This window comes from Mirounga leonina, unplaced genomic scaffold (genome assembly GCF_011800145.1).
Source record: "Mirounga leonina isolate KUSES-001 unplaced genomic scaffold, KU_Mleo_1.0 Mir_84, whole genome shotgun sequence".
Classification (NCBI taxonomy): Eukaryota; Metazoa; Chordata; class Mammalia; order Carnivora; family Phocidae; genus Mirounga; species Mirounga leonina.
In genome coordinates, this window is record NW_023270827.1 from 566,188 (window position 1) to 589,275 (window position 23,088).

The 23,088-nt window shown below is 37.9% G+C and overlaps 2 protein-coding genes across 7 annotated transcripts in view; one reads left to right on the forward strand and one right to left on the reverse strand.

The window, feature by feature from the left end:
- Positions 1 to 16,400, forward strand: part of LOC118002882 (ral GTPase-activating protein subunit alpha-1) — a 251,636-nt gene extending 235,236 nt beyond the window's left edge. For 3 of the 6 annotated variants that reach the window (XM_034993496.1, XM_034993492.1, XM_034993495.1), the window contains 3 exons: positions 6,122 to 6,246; positions 6,840 to 6,870; positions 15,030 to 16,400. In XM_034993496.1, coding sequence (XP_034849387.1) covers positions 6,122 to 6,246; positions 6,840 to 6,847 — 133 coding nt within the window. In that variant the 3' untranslated portion in view covers positions 6,848 to 6,870; positions 15,030 to 16,400. Of the gene's footprint in view, positions 1 to 6,121; positions 6,247 to 6,839; positions 6,871 to 7,827; positions 7,831 to 13,101; positions 13,105 to 15,029 lie in introns of all 6 variants that reach the window. The other 3 variants (XM_034993497.1, XM_034993498.1, XM_034993493.1) reach the window with 2 other exon arrangements.
- Positions 16,401 to 18,405: 2,005 nt separating this feature from the next.
- Positions 18,406 to 20,516, reverse strand: LOC118002885 (insulinoma-associated protein 2-like). Its single transcript, XM_034993501.1, has one exon. The coding sequence runs from the start codon at positions 20,180 to 20,182 to the stop codon at positions 18,512 to 18,514; it is 1,671 nt and encodes a 556-aa protein (XP_034849392.1). The 5' UTR covers positions 20,183 to 20,516; the 3' UTR covers positions 18,406 to 18,511.
- Positions 20,517 to 23,088: the final 2,572 nt, after the last annotated feature.

The window sequence follows — 23,088 nt, forward strand, 5'->3', positions numbered from 1 at the left end:
TCAAGGCCCTTTAGAACTAAAAAGTCAAATGTGGTTTCTCATTTTTACTAGACCATGCCAAGGATTTTTCCTGTATTATATATGATATCTAGTATACAAGCAAACATTTTTCAAAAATGGCAGTCTTCAAATTTAAGCTAACAGTCATTCTGTTGGCCATCCTTGAGCTAACTAAAATGCCTCTATGCCTTCTCTTTTCTCCACACAAAACTGAAATCATTGAGATTGGATATACAAAGAGCACTGGACTATTAAATGACCAAGGTTCTAGTGCCAACTCTACAGATCAGCAGGTTTGTTTTTCCAAGCAAATCTCTGTTTGTATTCTCCATCCAGGCAAGGCTTATTGCCGAATAAACATTTCGCTGATTTTGCTAAGTTTCCTGAAAGTAATGTTGGTAGATGATTCTTGTATCCTTCCTCTAGTTCAGACTGTCCTAAATTATTCTCAATAAATGATGCCCTGGGATAAACCCTCTCAAAGTCTTCTTAAAAACCTGAATATTTAAATTTCTGAATATTATTTTTCAAGAGTATTGTTACATCTGTTCTTATAGTGTACCAGCGCAGTTTTAGAAATCTGCCTAAACTTTTTGAAATTACCCTTCATTTGATTTTTATCTAGAGATTTTCTCGACATTTCTTCCCTTTCTCCTTTCTTTCCAGATGGCCACTTAAATGAATAGAATTAGTTTATTAACTAAATTTCTTGCCTCATACCACTGTAGAATTTATGAAAATTTTAAAGATTTCTTTAAAAAATTTTCACAACCAGTGGGGCAAAATATTTATCAGTGCTAAATTGTAATGAGTTGTAATTACTTTCAAGATTTATAGAATTTCTTTTTTAGGCAATTAGATTTTTTTTGAAGTTATTAGTTTTCTTTTTTCTTAATACTACACTTTATGTATGTATACATATATACTTTTTCCTCTTCCAAAGAAGGTCAGCAAGATCAAGGGTAGGGGTGGAACCAAACTCTCACAGGAGAATTCAAACTCTGTCTCTAAATCCAATCTTAGCAAAGTCCCAACTATATTGGACCAAAAGGGTTTTGCTTCTGGAGAGCCAAATTGGGATTAAAGGAAGGAGGCTGTCTGCATAACAGTCTCCTTATTAACTATTAGACCAGCTTTATTCATTCCTTCTATAATTTATAAACAGTCATTGAGTACTTCTGGGCCTTGTGTTAGGTGCCGGATATGTAAAAATAAAAAGGACATGGTCTCTGCACTTATGACATTAGTCTCCCCACTAGTTTATTAGGAGTATAAGCACAAAGAAGAAGGCATACTTGGTGTTTATCAACTGGCTCTGAGAGCAGGGGGAGGCCCTCATTTGTGGCATTTGTTGAGTCCTGTGATGTGAAAACTCCCACCAACCATCTTACAAACTTGGTGAATATTGTAAGTAGTGCTCTCCTCCCTCTTCCTACAATTACTGCTCTTGGAATCTTCCATACAGAGAAGGGAGATAAAATTCCTAAGTGTTAAAACAGCAAAGAAGCCACAGAAATATCTGAGTGCAGGCAAGTGCTTTACTAATTTAGGAATTTCAGAATGGGCATTAAGTCTCTGAGGCTATGATATTGAGTATAGATATAAACACACTACATACTTTGCCTTTACTTAAAAAGGAGCCAATATTTTTTTCTTGTTTAGGAAAGCAAGCATTAAATCTGAACTTAAGAGGAAATTATAATTAAGCAGTGATGGGTCTCAGACATATACTTAAAATTGTAATTTTCATAACTGCATTTTCTGAAAAATACTTCATACTCATTCTTGCTATGTACAATATTATACACACACACACACACATTCAGTTTTTTTTGAGACTAGTTACAAATTACAGCTGAGCTAAATGTGTATAAAACCTACTGGGCATGCCATGGAATTAGTGATCACAAAACTGAAGGTTTTTCTCTTTCTTGCTTTAAGTAAAAGCAGTTCACAGTTACATTCTGATTATTAAGAAAATTGTAGAGAATGAAAGGTTGTTGCTTCTTTAAAACCAAATCTACCTTTTCTATATCCTCCCTATGCATTAGTAAAATTGAAAAGTGTACTAATTATCCTTCTTTTCTTCATATTGTCTTTTTCTCATGAGAAATCATTTTCTCATAAGAATAAGTCAAAAGTCCCTCTGTACATGCCACAAATATTATCAGAGTTCTTGCACATGAATACAGGTATATTCCTTAAACAGACGTTGAAAATTGCCCTCAGGGAGACAGCACCTGCTATTTACAAAAACTTGAACCAAAAGTCAGAAAAACTATGTTTAGCACAGATGTAGGCAGACTTTTGGGTTACCCTATATTTATATCTTTTATCTTCAGCATCCCTCTTACATAAATAGGAGCAGGTGGTGGTATCCCCATTTAACATATAGATAAACTGCAGCACAGAAAATTCATGCATCACTTTCCAGGACGAGGCTGAAATTGAACCCCCGTTTCTTGACAGCTGGTCTTGACACAGTGACAGAGGGCCATAAATAATTTCATATGTAAGTTTAAAATCAAAAGTAGTTACTTAAAATGAATAATAATGTTAATATTAATGAAGCACAGATTAAGTTTAAAGTATTAATACTATAAAAAATATTTAGTTCCCTTTATTATCTTTAGAATAGGAATATTCCTTCCCCTCTTTTCTGCTTTTGCAAAGTAGAAGGAGGGAGGATTAGTGGATAATTATATTGCTGTGATTGCAGCACCTGTGTGTTATTTCTTTTGATTGGCTAGTTCTGTAAAGATTCCTACCAGCTGAAAGTCTCCCTCATCAAGTGGCATTTTATTAGCTAGTTTTGGCTTGGGTTGTTTTAAATTTACAACAAAAACCTTAATTCAACATAGACTTGTACTTTAAATTTTGCTTTGAATTTCTTTACCATTCCCTATCTATCATCTCACCCGTTTCAGTTTTTTTTAATTTCAATGCCAGTGGCAACATGCACTCACAGTAGGAATATAGCTTGAGCTATCCTGTTGTTGCTAGTGATCAAGTTTGTGTATGCCACTCAATTTATAGGTACTAATAACTCTTCCCTAGAGAGTTGCCTTTTAAGGAATAAGTGTCTGATCTATTATGAGGAGATATAGGAATTAATAGCTTTGGATTATGGTTACCATTGCAGATGCTAACAGCACTGTTTTTGACTGATTTAATCATCATCTCAATCACAAAATATCCTGTTTATGGACTCAGAACTGTGGTTTAAGTAGAGTTCCTTACATCTCTTTAATATATGTTTTTCTAGAAGCGGGGGGAGGAATGTAAGTACTATAGATTAGGTTGGTTTGTTTCGATGTTGTTTATAAAGAATATTTAGCTTTTCGAAGGTGAGTTACCATAAACAACTGCCCAAAAAGGAAACTTTCAGACATTAGCCTGCCTAATTTTTGATAAGTCCTGCGGTTTTTCATTTAAATTCAACCATTAATGATTGTTTTCACTGACTCTGCCACCTAGACTTGAACTTTTAAAAATCTTTTAGAGCATCATTTTCCTTAATGAAGATTTTTTTGTAATAAAAAAAAATACATCCCGTGTTTTTATACAAAATGAATACATTATAGCTGGGTAATTTTAGTTTATATAGCTTTATATTTGAGTTTCTTCAGTTTTGTAATAGTGAAATAGAATTACAGTCCAGATGTCTTTTATGTAGATATTCATTCCTCTATTAAATTTTACTACACTGGAACTATCCTCCTGGCTTTAGAAATATTAACATTTGCTTTCTATCTGCCTAATTTTTTGTGTCAACTCTAAATATAATAAGATAAAGTAAAATACTTCATTTATAGGCCCTCTGAAAGTAGAGCATTTTAAAAGCAGGTAGGTGTCTCCACCCTACTTTTCATGAAGCATTTTACCCATTCAAGCAGACTTTTAAAAACAGCTTGTTTTGATAGCAGACTGTTCTCCTGTGGGCCTCCAGCCTTTGCTTCCTGGCAGCACCTTTGGTGCGAAAAGAGAGTGATCAATTGGGAGACTATCAGTGCCAGCATGCATAGAGTGATAAGTTAACACACCACTGGGAATTTCTAGGGCCCACCAAGATACTTCACTTCTAATGTGCTAACAAGCTCATTTTTCTACCTCTTGCCTCTTCAGTTATTTTTTTTCTCAGAAGAGCTTAGAAGTTGAGTGCATCAGGCATAATGAAAAGCTCTGTAGGAGGGAGAAGCAATAACCCCATTTTTCCCTTTTCAGCCAAATAGAAAATTAGTTTCTGGTAATACACAAAGGCCAGTATTTTTTGTACAAGGGGCACTGCTGTGAATCAAAGGACTCTATTAACTGCAGAAAATTCGGCAGCTGTGAATCTCCCCCAATGAAAAAAGTACTTCCCAACAAGTTGTGAGATATGTGGTATTATTTAGATTGAACCATCAGTTTCATCCTCTTCCACTTATAACCATATACCTCCTTTTTAAAGTGTGCTATATTACTTTTCTAAGATAACATTCAAAAATATCTGTTTCTTCCATAAAATCCTTTCCACTGATCATTTTAATATAGCGTCTTCTCCCAAGAAGTAGAATTCTTCAAAGTTCAATCCCAGTGTACATAATTGAAAATAATGGATAGCAAGAAATTGGAATTCAGATTTCAATATTTAATGCATAAAATAAATTGTAATTCGAGAAGAGAGTACTCAAGCCATTTAGAGGGCAAAAGACATCACAGTCTAAGTACCTAATGAATATAGTCTTACCTTTAACTCTTAGCTTTTTTCCTCTTCTTAATCAATAACCTTTTGTAAATGTAACTATGGCTGTGTTAGCTCCAATTGAATTATCACTTTAAATTATCTTCCTTACCAATTTTTTTTCTTGCTCTTGGTTGTAGGCTTAGTCTACAATTTCTGGAAATGAAGAGCTACAGTAATTGAATTGCAGTTTTAAAAAAATAAAGAGTTCTGAGGAAAATAAATTATAACGGGTGTTGGAAAAAATTCAGTGAAGAAAGAAAAACCCATAGGCAAATTTTTATTAGCCTTCCTATTTATGTAAATGTCTTCTGCAAAGCCTGTCAACATAGCACACTGATACAGCAGGACAACTTTTAAAAGTTGTACAAGGAAGGTTAACTGATTTCTCAGTTCAGGAACGATACGACATGAAGTCAGCATGTGAGTTTCCCTGATAATTGTATGTTGCTGCCTGCTGCTCTGCATTTTGACAGCCATTTCCATAGCTGCTTTCGTGAGCGACAGAAGTATTCTCTCCCTTTCTCGCCCTCTCTGTGCTAACAGCACAATCAGGCCTGCTGAAACAGGAAGCCTGGAGTGGGTTGTTCAAAAGCAACAACACTTCAAGGTACTGGTTGCTTGTCAATAATATCAGAGAAGAAAACGTGGTGAAAGGGAAGTACAGTATTTTTCTGTCAGTGTCAGTGCCCTGTAGATGCTTTGTTAGACAGTATTTAGGAGTCCTGTGGACTCTTTGCAAATATTCCTGCTTGTTTCAATGTTATAATTGACTAGATATTTCTTCCTGACGTACAGATTCAACTATGTATTTATCTTAACCACATCGAGGATTACAGCAACAGTAGTCTTCCATTCAAAATGAGAACAATTGTTGGGAAAATACAAGGATTTTAGAAAAAGAAGAAGATATGCAGGAATTTCTCACAATAAGCCTTTTTATAAATGAAAAATATAGAATTACAGACAGTATTTTAAGCAGCATTCTAATATTTATTGTGTGGCTTTGCAGAGTAAATCTGCAGATTGAAGCCAATTTAACAAGATAAAATGAGCCTAGGCTGACCTGATAGCAGTTGAATCCTTTCTCAAGTAAATGGTTACCTTTCTTTCTTCCAGCAGGTTAGTAGTATTATCACTGTTTTCTAGTAAATGTCTCCCTCTTAAGCTGCCGTGTATAGTGGTATCACCTGAAAAATCACCTTTTAACTTATGTTAAAAACTATTTTTTTGCTCCTTAAAAAGCCATACTTTTAAATGATATGTAAGAGCAGTGAATTTATTAAGTACATTTATTAAGAAGTAATGGCTTAGCAATCTGAGTGGTCCTTTTTGATAAGATCTGTTCTTTTCCACTGTAAGCTGCATTTAAGTACATCCTTAACTGAAGGGAATCAGCTATGAAGAGAGAGCACGCTACCTGCAAACAATTGTCCAGCACCATTTAGAACCAACGACATTTGAAGATTTTGCAGCACAGGTTTTTTCTCCAGCTCCCTACCATCATTTACCATCTGATGCCGGTAAGATTAAAAGCGAGTATTAGTTACTTGTCACTACTGGAACTTGAAATGCAATACCCTTTTGTCCTAAACTCTTAAAATAATAGAAAACTTGCTTGAATGAAATTCCAGTTATTGAAATACATTTTTCATTTTTTAAGAGTTAATTTGGCCTGTAAATTTAACTTATACTTTCTTTTACCTAAATGCAGTTCCTTGAGAAGTCAACAATCTTCATAAAAGTACATGCACCACATTTTATCTGAGCTACTGGCCATGACTGTTGTGTTTCATGGGATCATTACTGAAGTATCTGCAAAAGAAACACAAATTGAGCACGTACTCTCTCTCACCTTTAGAGGATCAAATTTTATGGCCAAGAATATTGCCTTATCTCTAATTTTACAAATAAAGTTAAACAACTGTCTAGATTTAGAAGTGGTTGGTATGGTAAATTATTTTATGATACTTAAAGACTGTAAGAGGGTACTGCATTTTTACAATTAACTAATTTTGAAAAAATCAGTAAGAAAATAAATGACTCATGGCCTTCCTTTTCTGTGATACTTTGCACTCCTTATGATTGTTTCATTTATTTTATTTTCCCTCTTTAGATCATTAAATATCAGTTCTGTTTATCTGAAGGTAAGACAAAGTGTCAACCAAAACACCCTTTGTTCTTCCCCCATTTCCTTTTTTAAAAACTAGCAAGCACTAAGCTTGTAACTCAATAAGCAAACTTAACATTGCCCTCAGTTATACTAAACATTTCAGAAATTGTCACTAAATTTCTTCCAGAATTATACTTACTAACCCAGGTCTGCATGAAACACTAACCCTGGTTCTGGGATAAAAATAACTAATAATTAGAAGCAACCCTTGGTTGAAATTAGTTAGATCTTGTTGTATTGACTTTTTTTGTTTCTCAGCATGAAAAAAGCTAGTACTACTGAGCTGAAATGGTGTGTCTTTGTATTTGGTAATGTGTTGCGCATTGTTATTGCATATCTTAACTCATCAGATGCTTATTCTGTTATGTGCCTTGTACTATACTAGGCACCTGGAATACAAAGATGACTATTTTAATAGTGTTCAAGGGAACAAGAAAAAATAATACAATATATTTGAAGTTCATCATAAGAAACCTTAAAATTCTCTTTTATGATATGTAAGTTTTCTTTGTATTTAAGAGGCATAATAGTCCTTTTCTGGCCTCATTTATTTTGGGGAAAGAAAAGGCTAATTCTCAATTGAGATTTAGTTGATAAAGTTTCCATTCCTGTCTTCATTTAATTGGCCATTATAAAAATAATCTTACCAAAAAACTTAGAGCCCTTTCCAAATTAATATAAAAGACCTAGCAAAGAGGAAAATTATGTAGACTAGGTTGAATCTTTTGAAAGAGAAAGAGATTAAAAAGTCTTTAGATTCACTTCAGTTGATCGACAATCTAAAATAACTCTGCTTGGCATTAAGAATGATGCTAAAAAAAAATACTAAAAGTAAATTAATGAACAACAAAATAAACACTAGTTAAGTACAACTGGAAGTTTCATTTTTTAGTAAGAGAGAATATCTGAAAAATACCAGACATTATTAAAGTAGGTATGAATAACACTTTCATATATCACATAGTCGAATCATAAGTTTCACAAATGAAAAATATTGATAATAGGACCATATTCAGATTAACTTCCCCCTTAAATTGATAAAAGCCATCAGTTTTCATGTTGTACTTGTTTACCAACTGGAGTCCTTCATATTCCTCTTCTTAATGTTCTCATATTGTGCATATTATCCTGTACATTTGGTCAGATACATAATATGGGGAGTAGTATTCTTGCTTTCTGAGACTCAGCAACAAAGTCAAGGTTCTGTTGGCTTCATTTTTCATGTATTTTACTACTTTATTAAAATTTCATTATCTCAATAGTAATGAACATATGAATTTTAACATAATACTATGCTACAGATTATTTTCAGTTAATTTTTTTAAGTTGTCTTTGCCCTTAGGAATCATTATAAAAACTTGCACCCTAAGTTTTAGAAGGATGTTTTTATCTGTAAATAACTTATTCCAATATTACCAAATACATTCTTGGGGTTTTTCTGGGTTTGTTTTGTTTTGTTTTGTTTTGTTGCAGACTTTAATACTTAGGAAAGATAAAATATTTTTATCAGTGTGGTTCTCAGTTCAACACAATACGAAGAAAGTGAAATATTTGCTCCTTCTATAGTAGCAAAAACATTAAGATATCTGAAGAATGATTATCTTTTTCTTCCTATCTCAGATTTTGATTATCCTATCATAAACCACTCCATACAATAGAACTCCCTTTAAAGTTATAAGTCAAGGTGGGAGAAAGAAGTGAGATAACCACGTAATAGCAATAGGAACCTGACTTATGGTTTGCAAAAATTACATAATAGTGTGAAGTTTTTTAGGTTCATTTTTACTTTTTTGCATAATGATAAAGTTTAGTTGTCACATTGAAGAAATGCATTCATAATTGCAATTGAGAATCAACTTTAGATTCTCCTTTGCATACTCCATGTATGTAAGATAGCACTAATTGATAACAAATGCAATAATTTGAAATTAAATTTTAAAGAAATGCCAGTATGATCATATAATGAATATAATCTGTTCTTTCTAACCAATCCTATTATATAATTATATTCCACAGAATAGTGTGGAAAAATACTTTTTTTTTTTTTTAAGTTTACTAATAACTTGGTTCAAGATTATCTAAAACCTGCTTTCTGGTTAACACTAATGTACCAACTGTTTGAATTGAAATCCAAGAGAGGATTCTTCTGGATAATTTTTAGTATTATTTAAATAAGTATGAAAAACATTTTTGGTGTATCATAGTTGATCCATAAATTTCATAACTGTATTTTCTCAAAATGGACTCTGTGACAGTAGACTGATACTTAAGGGAAATTATTTTTATCCCTAAGGTCATTGAAGGAGATATTGTGATGTCACACTTTGTTGATCTCCCATAACTACATTAAACCATTATTAGATTTTTCTTGTCCTTTATTTAAAAAAAAATTACAGGAAAAAAATCCCTTTATCTTTGTCAGGCATGTGTGTGGAAAATATCAAAAGTTTTACAGTGACCTCCTTTTTAAACTTTTTTTATATTCATGAACATCTCTCCTCTGACTCTAAACTTTAAAATGAAATTACTCCTTTTCTTCGCCAGATCACACTGGTAACCAGTTCAAAATCTAGATATTTTTCCCTAACATTACATTCAAGTCTTTTTTTTCTTTAATAAAAGAAATTCTAGAATGCCGGCAACAAGAAACAGGATCATATTTTGCTGAAAGTACACAGTAAATATTGTCTTCCTCCATGTCAACATCGACATACACCCATAATTTTTTCAGTATTAATGTCTTTTTTACTGTCATTAGCCACAAATATTTTTGAATGCTTATTGTGTAGTGTATCTATAATTACCTCTAATATTTTGTTATTTTAATTGAGTGGATACTGCCCTTTGGATTTATTGTTTTTCTACAAATTAAGTTAAAAATTTTAGCACTCTAAATATTAGAGGGTTGGTTGGTGTTTTTCTCTATTATGCATATACATACATACACACATAAATATATGTATATTTCTACATACAGACCAATGACCTTTAGGTTCCTTTAGGTTACATATAGGTTCCTATTTAAATAAATAATGAAAATTAGTAGTTAGATTCAACTATTTCTATGCCATCAAAATAAGAGATAATCTAGATAAAATGATGATGAAGACCTACAGTAGCGTCTAATCTTCCTTCTAATTTCAGTTTTGCTCCTAATTCACAAAATCTGTATTGCCTCATGTAGATGGGATAGTATTATGATGGTCAGATCGCTCTCTCTGAATCTTCAAAAGGGATAAATCATCAAAATTTAACCACTGCTTTAGGTAACCTCTTGACCTTGGTGTCCCTCTTTAAAAGTTATTTTAAACTTTCCTCCTCTTCCCAGGCTTTGAAATGATCTGAAAGAACACGTTGTAGCTCCTTAGAAAATAGTTATCTTATATATATCCTAAATATTATTTGTTAGTGCCAGTAATCGGTTTCCTTCAACATATAACAGAAGCTATATATTTGTTTGCTGTGGGGTTTTTTTGTTTTTTTTTTTTTTAAAGATTTTATTTATTTATTTGACAGAGAAAGACACAGCGAGAGAGGGAACACAAGCAGGGGGAGTGGGAGAGGGAGAAGCAGACTCCCTGCCAAGCAGGAAGCCCGATGCGGGACTCGATCCAGGGACTCCAGGATCATGACCTGAGCCGAAGGCAGTCGCTTAACCAACTGAGCCACCCAGGCGCCCCATGTTTGCTGTGTTTTTAAAACAGATTCCTAATCATATGTATCACTAGGCTAGCCTGAAATTAGAAGCAGCCAAATTGTATCCTGTTTTCAGTATTTTGAACTTGAAAATTTGGCTTATTATGTGTTGTTGTCCAAGAGGCAAATAATATCAGTCTTAAAGTCCCATTAACCTTTTGTGACAATAATTACTAGGTTCAGTTTCCACATAGAACATTCATTCAGATGTAAAATTTTTATAATGAAAATAATAAAAGAATAATTGAACAATTACTGAGCGCGAGGCACTGTGCTAAGTACTATACATGCATTCTCTCATTTAATCTTCATGGCAGTTCTATTGTGGGGGGGGCGAGGGAGCTTACCCAGAGTCACCTGATTCTTGGTAAAGCCAGAGTCTGACTTCAGAGTCAGACTATTATATTTACTATTATATTACCTATGTAATTACCAATGTAATCTAAATATTTTCAGTCCCTTCTTGCTGTTGAGAGAAATTGCCCTACAACCTGTCATATTTATAAATTAGAAATTGTTAAAGATTCTTAAAGACTCTTATTTTTTCCACGCACTGAAAAAAATCCTTTTTTTTTTTAATAGCTGAGGTTGCCATGGGAGAAGTATGGGCTTTGGAATCAGACTGATCTGGATTTAAATCCTAGTTCTGTTATTTATTATCCACAAAACCCAGTTTTCTCTATTTGTAAGGAGATAAAATATGACAAACTTTAGACTAATATATTCTAAGTATGCAATAATGGCAGTTTTTTAATATTCTCAAAATGAAACCACTTTGTTTGCCTGTATTCCTGTACTATATAATTTTAGGGGTGCCTGGCTGGTTCAGTCAGTAGGGTTCAGTAGTAGACCCTTAATCTCAGGGTCATGAGTTCAAGCCCCATGTTGGGCGTAGAGATTACTTAAAAAAATAAATTATATATGGTTTCCTTTAGGATATCCAGTGGTGGTGCATACATGCTAATCTTAATCACTAATCAACTCCTTTAACAATATTAAAGCAGTAAGGTTATTGGGGTAGTCTATAAACTTTAATAAGTAAGGTTATATTTTGTAGGAATATCAGCGTAAGAGTGGATAAGTTCTTTAACGTCCTCAAAACTAAACAGTATATTCTGTTCTCCACATTTCAATGGTTATATTTGTAAGTGGTCATTTTCTTCAAAAACATTTCTAACTTCTGTCTCTTCTAATCCTCATCTGTTCTGATCCAAAGTCTATTAAATTTTACTCTTCTCTGTTTAGTAGCTTTATTATATAGCTAAACTTATTGTGTAGCTACCGTGTGCTACAGGATCTTTGCATATGTAGCCATTTCATCCCTCACAACTTTGAAAAATAACTACTGTTGTCTCCATTTTACAAAAACAAAACAAAAAACCTCTTAGATCACTTTGCCCAAGATCCAACAGCTAGTAACATGCCAAATTTGGCATTTAACCTGGGCCTGTCTAACCCATGCCCATGTTCTTCCTAACACATCACAAAGCCCCTTAGTTCAGTATTCATCGGAACTACTTTCAAAGTCACAATATTTTTTTAAAGGCTATTATTTAACCAATAACTAGCAGTTTTAAACCAGTCATACCTGTCAGCAAGCAGTACAAACAAAGCCACAATAAATAACAATCCATTGAGTTCCCTTTTATAATGTGTATAGACTCCCAAAGTCATATTCAGCATGTTATTTGTAATAGTTCCTTGTAACCAGTGCACAATATATGAATCAATTACACCATCAAGATAAAGTGTGTACTGAGTACTGTAAGAATGTTAGAGATACAGTATGAACAAACATAGGAGCCTATAGATACTTTCCACCTGAGGATATATTAATAATAGAAGTGATTAAATAAAGCAACATTCTTTATGACTCATGTGATAGAAATCAATACTTGGGCAGAATAGGGTGTGAAATGAAGGGTAGGTATCACTGTATTCTTTACATCTAAAATTGAGATCTATCCACTGTAAAGTATTTATAGAGTTTGAATATGCTGAGTATATTCCATAAATATCATTTGCCAAAACGTGAGGAGGTACTGATAAGCTATATACCACACACACTAAAAAGCCTGATTTGACTCGTTCATTGAAGGGGGTTTCACACTGCAGGCAGTAAGGGAGACATGGAGAAATTGCTGTTTTTGAGGAAAATATTCTTTGATTTGGGCATACTCTAAAGCAATATTCTCCAGTAAAACTTTCTATGACGATGGAAATGCCCTGTATCTGCACGGTCCATTTTGGTTTGCCACTAACCACATGTGGCTGCTCAACACTTGAAATGTGGCTAGTACACCAAGAACCCACATTTTTATTTTTACTTAATTTTTAATTAATTTTAATATGGCTATGCCTACTGTCTTGGACAGTACAGCTCTGGAGATTTTATGACTTAGTGATTAGGATAAACTGCCTCCAGTACAATGAACACGTTAAAAGTGATGTTTATAGAATCTCTCATAGACTTTTTTCTTTTCTTTTTTTTCCTATTTGAACTTGTTAGTTGGTAAGTATAACATTTGAATTTACAAAGCACTGTCCATTGTGAAACACCATCACCCTAGTGCATTGCATGCCCAATTTCATAATAAAAACTTGATTACTCTCTTCTCTGCTCCTCGGTTAACACCTGTACAATTCTGCACTGTGTCTCTCATATCTGTTATCTGTCTTTTCTTTTGTTTCCTCACTTCTGCTCGCTACTCCATTTCTTCATTCACAACAAAGAAAGAAATGCAGTGGTAGTTCTCTTCCTCCCAAAACCTCCGCTAGAAAACATTGGCCATCTTAAGGTAAACAGCCATGGGAAGGCCTCTCATGATTGGCCGGGAATAATATGCATTACCAGAAAAGCATGAGCTACCGCTCTTCACCTTCCTTCTGCCATCCATCTGCAGTGCTTCCCTAAAAAGGGCCATGGATTCATATTCTCCTCTAGGTTTTCCAGTATGGGTCCAGTCTGAACCAATTCAGATCTTCAGGAAGAGTAAAGGTGAACAGAAATATATTTCCTTCTCCTTGTATTTTGAAGGCCAACCTCATTTCAGTTAGAAAAGAAAGAATGTTGGAGAAATTATTTTTGAAAAGAAAGGCAATTAACCTGAATTCTAAGTAGTGAGAAAATATTTCTTCCTTGATTATGTTTGTTCTTAAGTATGATTATAGCATTTCACCTTAAAAACACTTTGAAGGGTTCTACCAAGATAGATTCTTAATAATACATCTCTGTAGTAACCCTTATTGAACAGTTTTGATTGTTCAATATTCCTAACTTCAATTTAGGCACAAATGTCTCACTAAATGGAAGTGTTAGTATGATTATTTCCATGCTTGAAATTTCTGTGAGGTGCTACATTGGCTAACAAACATGCCAAAAGTTTTCCTGCAGAGTGAGGAGATGTATAATAAGCCTGCAACCTGTGTGATGTGTGTGTATGTGACATACATAAAGAAAATGTTCACATACATAAGGCCCAGAAAATCTGGATTAAAGTACCTTAAAATACACAGAATTTTTTAAATTGTAAGTTAGCAGATTTTTTTTTAAGGGCTTTTATTTTTAATGTAATTTTTTATGCTACATATTTGAGAGCCTACAGTGTGCCAAGTTTTGTAGCATTACTGTATATTAGAGAATCATAGTTCATTGAAATAAAGTGCAGAGGTAAAGAACTATTTTGTAAATGACACAAAATTTTCCAATTTGAATTTGTGTTTGCTTCTAAATTTTCATATCTTAATTCTAGTTACCTACTTGCTGTGACTAGATAGAGAAACTGCAAAAATTTAAGTTAAGGAAAAACAAAAGCATTGCTTGTCTCTTCTAAATGGAGACATTTTGAGGGGTCAATTTGTCTTTTTTTTATTAAATTTCAGATAAGAGTTCTTGTCCTATTCCTTCTCCCAGGAATTTATCTTGCTCCTTTCTAGAAGCATATTAAAATACCCATCATGTATGATGGTCTCATAGTATTGAATTCCTTTTTGGAACCATTTGGTACTATTATTTTCGAGTTTGAGCAATGAAGACTCTTTTCTTGGTTATACCCTGTACCCCAGAGATAGGAATTTGTCCTTCTCACCTGCTTCTTGAGCCCTTCCCTGCATGCTAATGATGCTTTGGATCCCTGTCCTGTCTGGCCCAAAGATTTTGCTTCCCATTGCTTTTTCCGAGGAGCTCTCTGGTTAGTTCTGGCTCTGGAAATAATAATTGGTACTTTCTTCCTAATATGATTACATGAGCCACCAGATTACTGGAGTTTAAATAAAATGTTAGTAGGCTGTTCTAATAGGCAAGTTTTGGTTTTGCTTTTTCCCCTCAAAAGACTTCAGTAAGGGTTGGGATCCATACTACAGATCAGTAACAGAAAGATTATTTCTTATGGGATGAGAAGCCGGACGACTTGTTATCTATCTTGCTATTTCCCACAGGCTCCTACCCAGAGATTCTATCCAGTGAAACTCCCACAGCAACGCAGGTAGACGGGGCTGACCTGGCCTCTCCAATGTCTCCTCGAACTAGCAAAAGCCGCATGTCCATGAAGCTGCGTCGATCCTCTGGTTCAGCCAATAAATCCTAAGGAGACAAGCAGCCCAGCAGTGTGATCAGCAGTAACCACCTTAGCATGAACATAGTGTTAACCCTTTCAGGCCTTCGTGTTTGCCATAACATGCATGTTTCTTCCTGAACATTTATTTTAGAAAACACTGGATTTAAATAATTTGTAAGTTAATATTTTAGATTTGGGTTGTTTATTCAGTTGGTTGTTTTTCCCCTCCAACACTCTAAGCTGCCATATTTTTGGGGGGTGGAGTTTTATTCTATACCCTTTACCTTCCTGGATAATTATGTCTAAGCAGTTTCACTTTTAATTTCATGATTAACTTTGAACCAAACTATAATTGGACAGATAGTCTCATTATTTTATTTATTGTGCCCCATTGCAACTTTATGGCTCAGTAAATGTATAATTTTTTTACAAATGTAAATTTTTAAATTTAAGCATTTGTAAAGTTATAGCAAAAGTTGCAAATCTTAATACACAGGATGTGTATGGATTATTTATGTTATGAAAATAAAACACTTAAAATAAATGGTCTTTTAGCATCTCAAATCCAGCTGACATAATTTTAGCATTAACTTTTTCTTCCCAAAGCAATGCCTCATTTCTTGGCTGTGCAGATGATGCCATGATATATCTCATAACCAGAAAAATCACTGTGCTGAACTTTGATTTGTGTTTAGCTTCCAAATATTTTTCTAATGTTTTGCTTTTTAAATGGTATCAGTGTTAAATGCCATTTTTGTTTTGAGATTGTGGCCCTGTATTATTGGCTGCTGGATCCTGGTATATCTGTGTTCTTTCCTGAGTACCAAAAAGAGGGTAATCGGGGGGATGGAGAGAAAGAAAAAAAAAGAAAGAAAAAACTTTTCTGATAGAAATGTGTTGCTTAAATTATGTGTAATTTAAAAGAAAAGGGAACATGACCCAGGAGTCTAAATTAAATCTAATATTATTAATACTGAACTTGCTGATGCAGGTTGGTATTCATTCCACCCTCCAGAAATATTTTCCTACAGTAAATAAGCTGCTCACATTTTGTCCATATTTTGTTTTGAACGGGCATCTCCTAAGGAAATGTAGCATGACATCAGTACTAACTGCATGTGTAAATACATCATACGGGCAAACTCTAAAATATAAATTATGTATCATCATTCATGTAGTATCTACAAATTTGTAACAGTGAAAGAAAAAGATACGGTATTTAATAATACAATAAAAATATTCTTATCACTTATGTCCACGAGCGTTGATTTGTCTTTTATATTTCTTGTCTATTTGTCTTTAATATATTTGCAGAACTGTATGATTAATGGAGAGATATAAAGCATAAACCTAGGTTATCTTAGCAAATCATGAAAAAGGAATTTGAATTCCCTTGTTAGGATACACCCCAACTTCTCAGAGACTCTAGCACAGTCACTGAAAATGCAGGCAATCTTACACCTTCATAACGGCTGGCCAGAAACTTTACCCAGTGCACTTGGTTAAAGCATCAATTAATCTTAGCCTCATGCTTCTTTGATTTTTAAATTTTCAATATGTCTTATAATACACATTCAGGGGGAAAAAAACTTTTTGCAGACAGTTTCTAAAATAACCTTCCAGACTTCTGTGCACTTAAGTTTTTGTTAAAAATAAAAATAGATTGCTATGAAACTGTAGAAAATAAAATTCCTGTGAAAGCTTATGTAGAAGATAAGCAAATGGAGTCCCTGAGAAGAAGGTTAAACAATATTGACAGTTTCCCACAACCAAGGTGAAGAATTAAAAAAGGAAAATCAAAGTAACTGCTTACACATTTCTACGGTGATTTCATTTTTTAAAAATGAACAGCCAATGGATTGATGATTTATAACAAAATTGAGTAAAAATACCAACTTGGAAATATTGTACTTAATTAGCACAATTAACATGATTTTTTTCATGTTTAGATAAAACTACTTTTTTTTAAGAAAATATATATTTTCCATTGACATTTTAGGCAGTAAAGTTATCTTTAGATTTAAAAAGCGTTTTGGAGCTCTGTCTGTGCAAGCCATACATCAAAGGAAATTTTCCCATTGCATTTCTGCATCACTACATTCATTTACAAAATATAATTTTTCCTGTCTGTATTCTGTCTAAATGGGTCACTAAGATTCTAAAGTAGGATACTGGCTTTGGAGGATAAGAAATGTGACTTTGAAAAATAGGCTGTGTTCAATGAAATTCTCAGGACAAACACAGAACACAACAAAGTGCCAGCTATGTACATTTATTTGGTGGTAAGCATCTTACAAGTATGGGCTATCTGTCAAGCAATACTCAGCCGGTGTCCCAAACTCTGGCTATTAGAGCATGGGTACAGAGTGTACACTGAATATGGTTTACAAAAATTGAAAAACAGGTTGCTGCTGAAAAATGAGTATTGAATGAATCCCCATTCAGTTTCATAGTGGATTATAGGTTATTAACATCTTCCTTAAACTGAACATAGTTTCATATATAACACTGCATGAGATTTACAACAGAAGGATTAAACAGTTTGGATGAAACCCTACTAAAACAGTCAAACTTCTGGAAATGAGTTGTGTTTCCAAAAAGCTGTTATTTAAAGTTTTAAAATATCTCTTCCTGAAAACACACCAAAAAAGCTAAAGGTGAGAATTTTGGGGGTGTCTCAACTCCAAGTAAAGTAGCACCCTCCCCACCTCCAAACACTTAAGAATGGACTAATACTTGAGAAAAGGAACGTTTACAGGGAGATCCCCACATCCCCCCAAAGCGCAAACATCCTCTTACATTTCCTGCCCACAGGCATAGGTCTTGAGTGTTTCCCCACCCCCCTTGTAAGTTTGGCACCAATCACATAACTTTCAATTCACAGAATATACAATGCAAGGTATCTGACCCTATTGAGACAGAAACTACATAGGCGCCTGCGATGGCAAGAGGGGAAAAACAAACAAACAAAAAACCGACTACCACTTTCGGTAGCTAGAATCCTTTGTAGATATTGAGACATGCACGCATTCACTACGACTTTCCATAGGAATTACAAGTCATATAGGATTCGTTAGGGTCTCCAGAGTGAGGGGGGAAATCCTATTTTCGTGGGGAAAGCAAGAAGGCTTTAAAGTGACAGTCCTTGACCGCGAATGTTTATACCATATACATACCTGCTCTAGAGAGGGATTTTACATTTCGCTGTCCGCTTCTCTGGCGGAACATTGACTACTGGGAGTTTTAGGAGAGGAAAATATAGGCAGGAAAGAGGGTAAACTTGCAAATTCAAGAAATCCCCACAGAAATTCCCATGATCTGTTTCCTCCGAGGCCAACCGCACAATCTTCCTCATCTCTTTCCTCAACAGCCAGGCCGCAACGGCATCTGCAGCAGCAGTACCTGCCGACTTTCTGAGGGGTGGCACTTATTTATGTGCCGGGTCAGCCCCGGGGAGCTAAAAAAAGTGGACGGGCAGTGCTTGCACGAGAAAATTTGCTGAGCACTCCCGTCGGATGCTCCGCCTGGGCTCGGCGCTTCTGGGGGCGCCCCGGCCAGAGCAGGCAGGAGCAGCTCCTCGCGGACCGCGTGCCACAGCCGGTGTTTGTCCCTGATGTCTGCGGACGGGAAGTGCGCCCCGCACAGGGGGCAAGCGAAGGCGAGTGGGGCACCGTGTTCGGAGCCAAAGCCCGGGGCAAGCGCACGAGCAGAGCCTGCCTCGTGAGTGCCTAGGTGCTTGCGCAGATAGGCTTGGCGACGGAACTTTTTGTGGCAATATGGGCACATGAAGATCTCGGATCCCCCGACACCACTGGCACTACCTGGCCCAGGCACCCGGCGCCCCAACACCCCCTCCGTAAAGGGGACCTGAGGCAGCGGTGGCTCGGGGTGGGACAGCACCTGGAGGCCCTGGTGTGGGGCGCTGTCCTGGTGCTCCGCCCTGGAGCTGTCCCTCGCCTGCAGGTGCTGATCGGCCGCTCGCTCTGCCCGGCTGTTCTCCTTCCCCTCCGCCAAGAAAGATGCAACAGCCCCAGAGTCTGGGGAGGTGGAGGAAGACGAAGGAGGTGGCTTCCCGTCGGCTGAAGAGACTGTGGCGGCATTTGCCGCTGCGGGACGTGGTTTGTGCCAGCGGCGATGGGAGGCGAGGTTCGCAGGGCAGCTGAAGACCTTGTCGCACTCCGGGCAGCGGTACTCAACGCGTACGATGCGGGAGCAGCGGTGCTGAGCCAGAGCGAAGGGATCTGCGTACTGCTCCTTGCATAGCTGGCAGATAAACTCCCCCAGTGGCGTGCGGCTGCCCCCCAGACCCCGGGACGGTGCTCCGGGCTCCTCCTCCTTGATCTTCAGGCCCAGGACAGGGGATGTGGTCACTTCATCGGCGAAGCTCAACTTCCTCATGGCCTTTGGCTTCTTGACTCCGGCGGCCGCAGGTCCAGACGTGCAGCCCGGAGGGGCCTTGGCACGGCGCTCGTTGCCAGCGGCCCGCTTCAGGCCGTGCAGGGTGGCCGAGAGGGGCGCAGGGTCTGGATGGAGCTCTGGCTCTGGGAACGGTGCCCGGAGCGGCAGCAGGAACTGCTCCCCTGAGGTCGGTGCAGCTGCTGGCGCCGCCGAGCAAGAGAAAGCAGCCACCGCGGCGGCACCCCCGGGGAAGGACTCTGCAGAGACGGGTGAGCTGAGGCAGCGCTCCAGGAATGCCCGGCGCAGCTCCGCGCCCGCCGGCTTCGTGGGGCTGGGGCTGGGCCCGGGACCCTCCCTACCATCCGCCCTCCACTCCGCAGCACCTTCCTGCCCGCCCTCCCCCAGGCTCACCCTAGCCACCTGACAGGACGACCCCGACAGTTCCCGGGCCGCCGCCTCCTCCTCCAAGGTGGGGGTTGCCACCTGCTCCGCACCGGGCTGGGGGGCACTGGAAACCTCCTCGGGAAAGGGCGGCGCCCCCTGGGGCTCCAGCCGGGGGAAAACCCGCTCAGCTAGGCGCACTCGATACGAGCCGCCTGTCCGTTTAGTTCGCTTTACCAGGAAGCCCCTCGGCATGGTGGAGTCGGGAGTGCTCAAGGGGCAAAGAGTAAAGGGGGCGCCGCGGGGGCTGCGAGCTGGCGAGCACCGCAGCTACCTGAGCTTCGCCACAGCCGTCATGCGTGGGCTGCCTTTATAGCTGAGACTCGGGGCCGGGGGACCACCGGTCGCCTTCAGGCTAGACCGGCCAATCAGGAGTGGCAGCGGGCGCCAGGGGCGGGGTTTTCGCCTGGCTGGGCTCACAGGGGTCCGAGAGACCGGCTGCGGCCCGCGCCCCCACCCCACCTCACAGCGGCCTCGGCTGGGCCCCAGCAGCTGGCTTAGGAGCTGCCCGTGCCGCCTCCCCCTGCCGCCCACCGGGCGGACAAAGATACAAAAAGGTAAGGTCCAGAATGTGAGGAAGCTCGGCACTCACCGCCTCCGCTGCCTCCGGGGGGGGGGGGGGCTGTCCAGGGAGCCATGAGGAGACGCAACTGATGGGCGCCTTCTTTGCGGGCTGGGACCCTGCGGTGGCCCCGACGCGAGGGACTCTGATGGAAGCCGAGAGGGAGGAAGGCGAGAGGAAGGGGCCGCGGGCGGCGCGACCCAGGAGGCAACTGGGTGGGTGTCCGCTGGGGAACGGGTTAATGTCCTCTGCCCTTATTGAGCTGATGAGAAGCTGCGACGGAGCGGCAGGGCGGCTAAATCCACCGCCCTGTGCCTACACTTGACGGTGGGAGCACGTCTGCCATCCAGTATCGATCGACACTGCGCGCGTCTGTGATACTATGAGAATTCATCTGGGAAGAAGGGCTCTCAGTGCGGGAGATCGTGCGTGCTGGCAAGCCTCTGGAGCTCAGGACGCCAGCCGGCTTCTGGACCCTGGTCCTCAGGTCTTATCAATGTCCCCTCCCCGATGGGAAAAGGAGTGGGGAGGGGAAAGTAGGATCTAATTTTTGACTGTCCTCAGATAAAGTGGTTTCTCTGTTCACACCTTCCACTTGTACTACCCAGAGACATGACTTAGTGCCTGACTGACCTGTTTAGCATGGAGTAGATTGAGAAATACTGGCAGAATCAGGATTACATCTGCTTCCCCTTATACAAGGACTACTTTGCAAAAGGTGTGCAATGGGCCAGATTTAATAGATTTTCATCCAGCACTCTGTAATGTGCCCAGCACTGTTTTAAGCACTAGAAGATATTTGAAAGTTTGTAATACCAGCTGAACTATGAAATAATTAGAAAAATTGACAGATGTATAATAAAGTACCAAAAGTCCATAATACAATATGAGAATAGGAAGGGGAAAGAACTCAAGTCTCCTTACTAGATCAAACTGGAGACAAAGACTTAGTAATGTGTTTTTAAAGTAGACTAGTATTAACAGATGTAGTCATCAATAATACACATCCCCTTCCTTCTAAGTGAATGAAGTGTTTTTACATGGAGTGCATTATTCTGGGGAAGACCTGGAAGTAATTATATATTTGTTAATCATTAACAATATTTTAGGCATTCTACTTAAGTAATCTCTAATCTTCTCACACATACACATCAAACAAAGGAGATACTATTACTCTCCTTTTTTTTTGATGAGGGGATTGAGCCATAGAAGTTAGATAAATAACTCACAAAAGTCACCCAGAGCTCAGATTCAAACTGAGTTCTAGCTAATTCCAAAGCTCAGACTCTTTCCACCACATTAGTGTATTCAAACTATTTTTTTTTTTCTGGTCACATCCCACAATAAGAAGTATATTTTATGGCACACACATGGAACTGAAACAAAAATTTCAGAAAATAATATTTAGTTTAGGTATAATGCATTCCTGTATTTTCTGTGTGATTATATTTTCTTTTTTAAAATGCTGATAGCAAAAAAATTGATTTCATAACTTACTAATGGATTAGGACCCACAATTTGAAAAATACCTTCATGATGGTGTTTCCCATTACAAAGCATGAAATCATACAAAATTAAATAAACTTGATACTTTATAATCAAAATTAACATTCTGAATCACTACATAAAATATTTGAGTCCTTTAATAGTGTTGATAAATTTAGTTTCCCAAAATTTGATCATTTCTGACACGTCAGTTTATGTATGACTTCTGCCTCAACTTCTTCTCAACTCTTCCTTTCTTTTTCTCCTAATGGCCTGGACATATTGTGTGGTGTTGCAGATTTTAGGTAAGATTTTAATACTTTAAGATAGCCCCTTTCCAAGAGAGGCTTTTCCTCAGGGGTATGTAGTACTTTGTAAGAATTGCAACCATATGACCCAGCATTTGTGCATCTAGGTAATACACAAAAGAATTGAAAACAGGGACTGAAACATACACTTGTACACCAATGTCCATCGTAGCATTATTCAGGAAAGCCCAAAGATGGAAACAACCCAGTGTCCCACAACAGATAGATGTATAAACCAAATGGGGTATATACAAATGACAGGATATTATTCAGCCATAAAAAAGGAACAAAATGCTGATCCATACAACATGGATAAGTCTTGAAAATATTATGCTAAGTGAAATGAGCCAGACACAAAAGACAAATATAAGATTTCAGTTATATTGAAACATCTATAATAGGCAAATTCATAGAGACAGGCAGTAGATTATTGGTTATCAGGGATTAGGGAAATGGGAACTTACAGTGTAAATGGTTACTGAATTTCACTTTGGGGTGGTAAAATGTTTTATTAATAGTGGTAAAAAAAATAGTGGTGATAGATGGACAACATTGTGAATGCTGTCAATGCCACTGAATTACAAACTTAAAAATCGTTAAAATGGGAATTTTGGGGGGCACCTTGGTGCCTCAGATGGCTAAGCGTCTGCCTTCAGCTCAGGTCATGATCTCCAGGCCCTGGGATTGAGCCCCACATCAGGCTCCGGCTGGCTCAGCGGGGAACCTGCTTCTCCCTCTCCCTCTGC

Excerpts from the sequence above, each read along its gene's own strand:
- LOC118002885 (XM_034993501.1), bottom strand. The coding sequence starts at position 20,182 with ATGCCGAGGGGCTTCCTGGTAAAGCGAACTAAACGGACAGGCGGCTCG.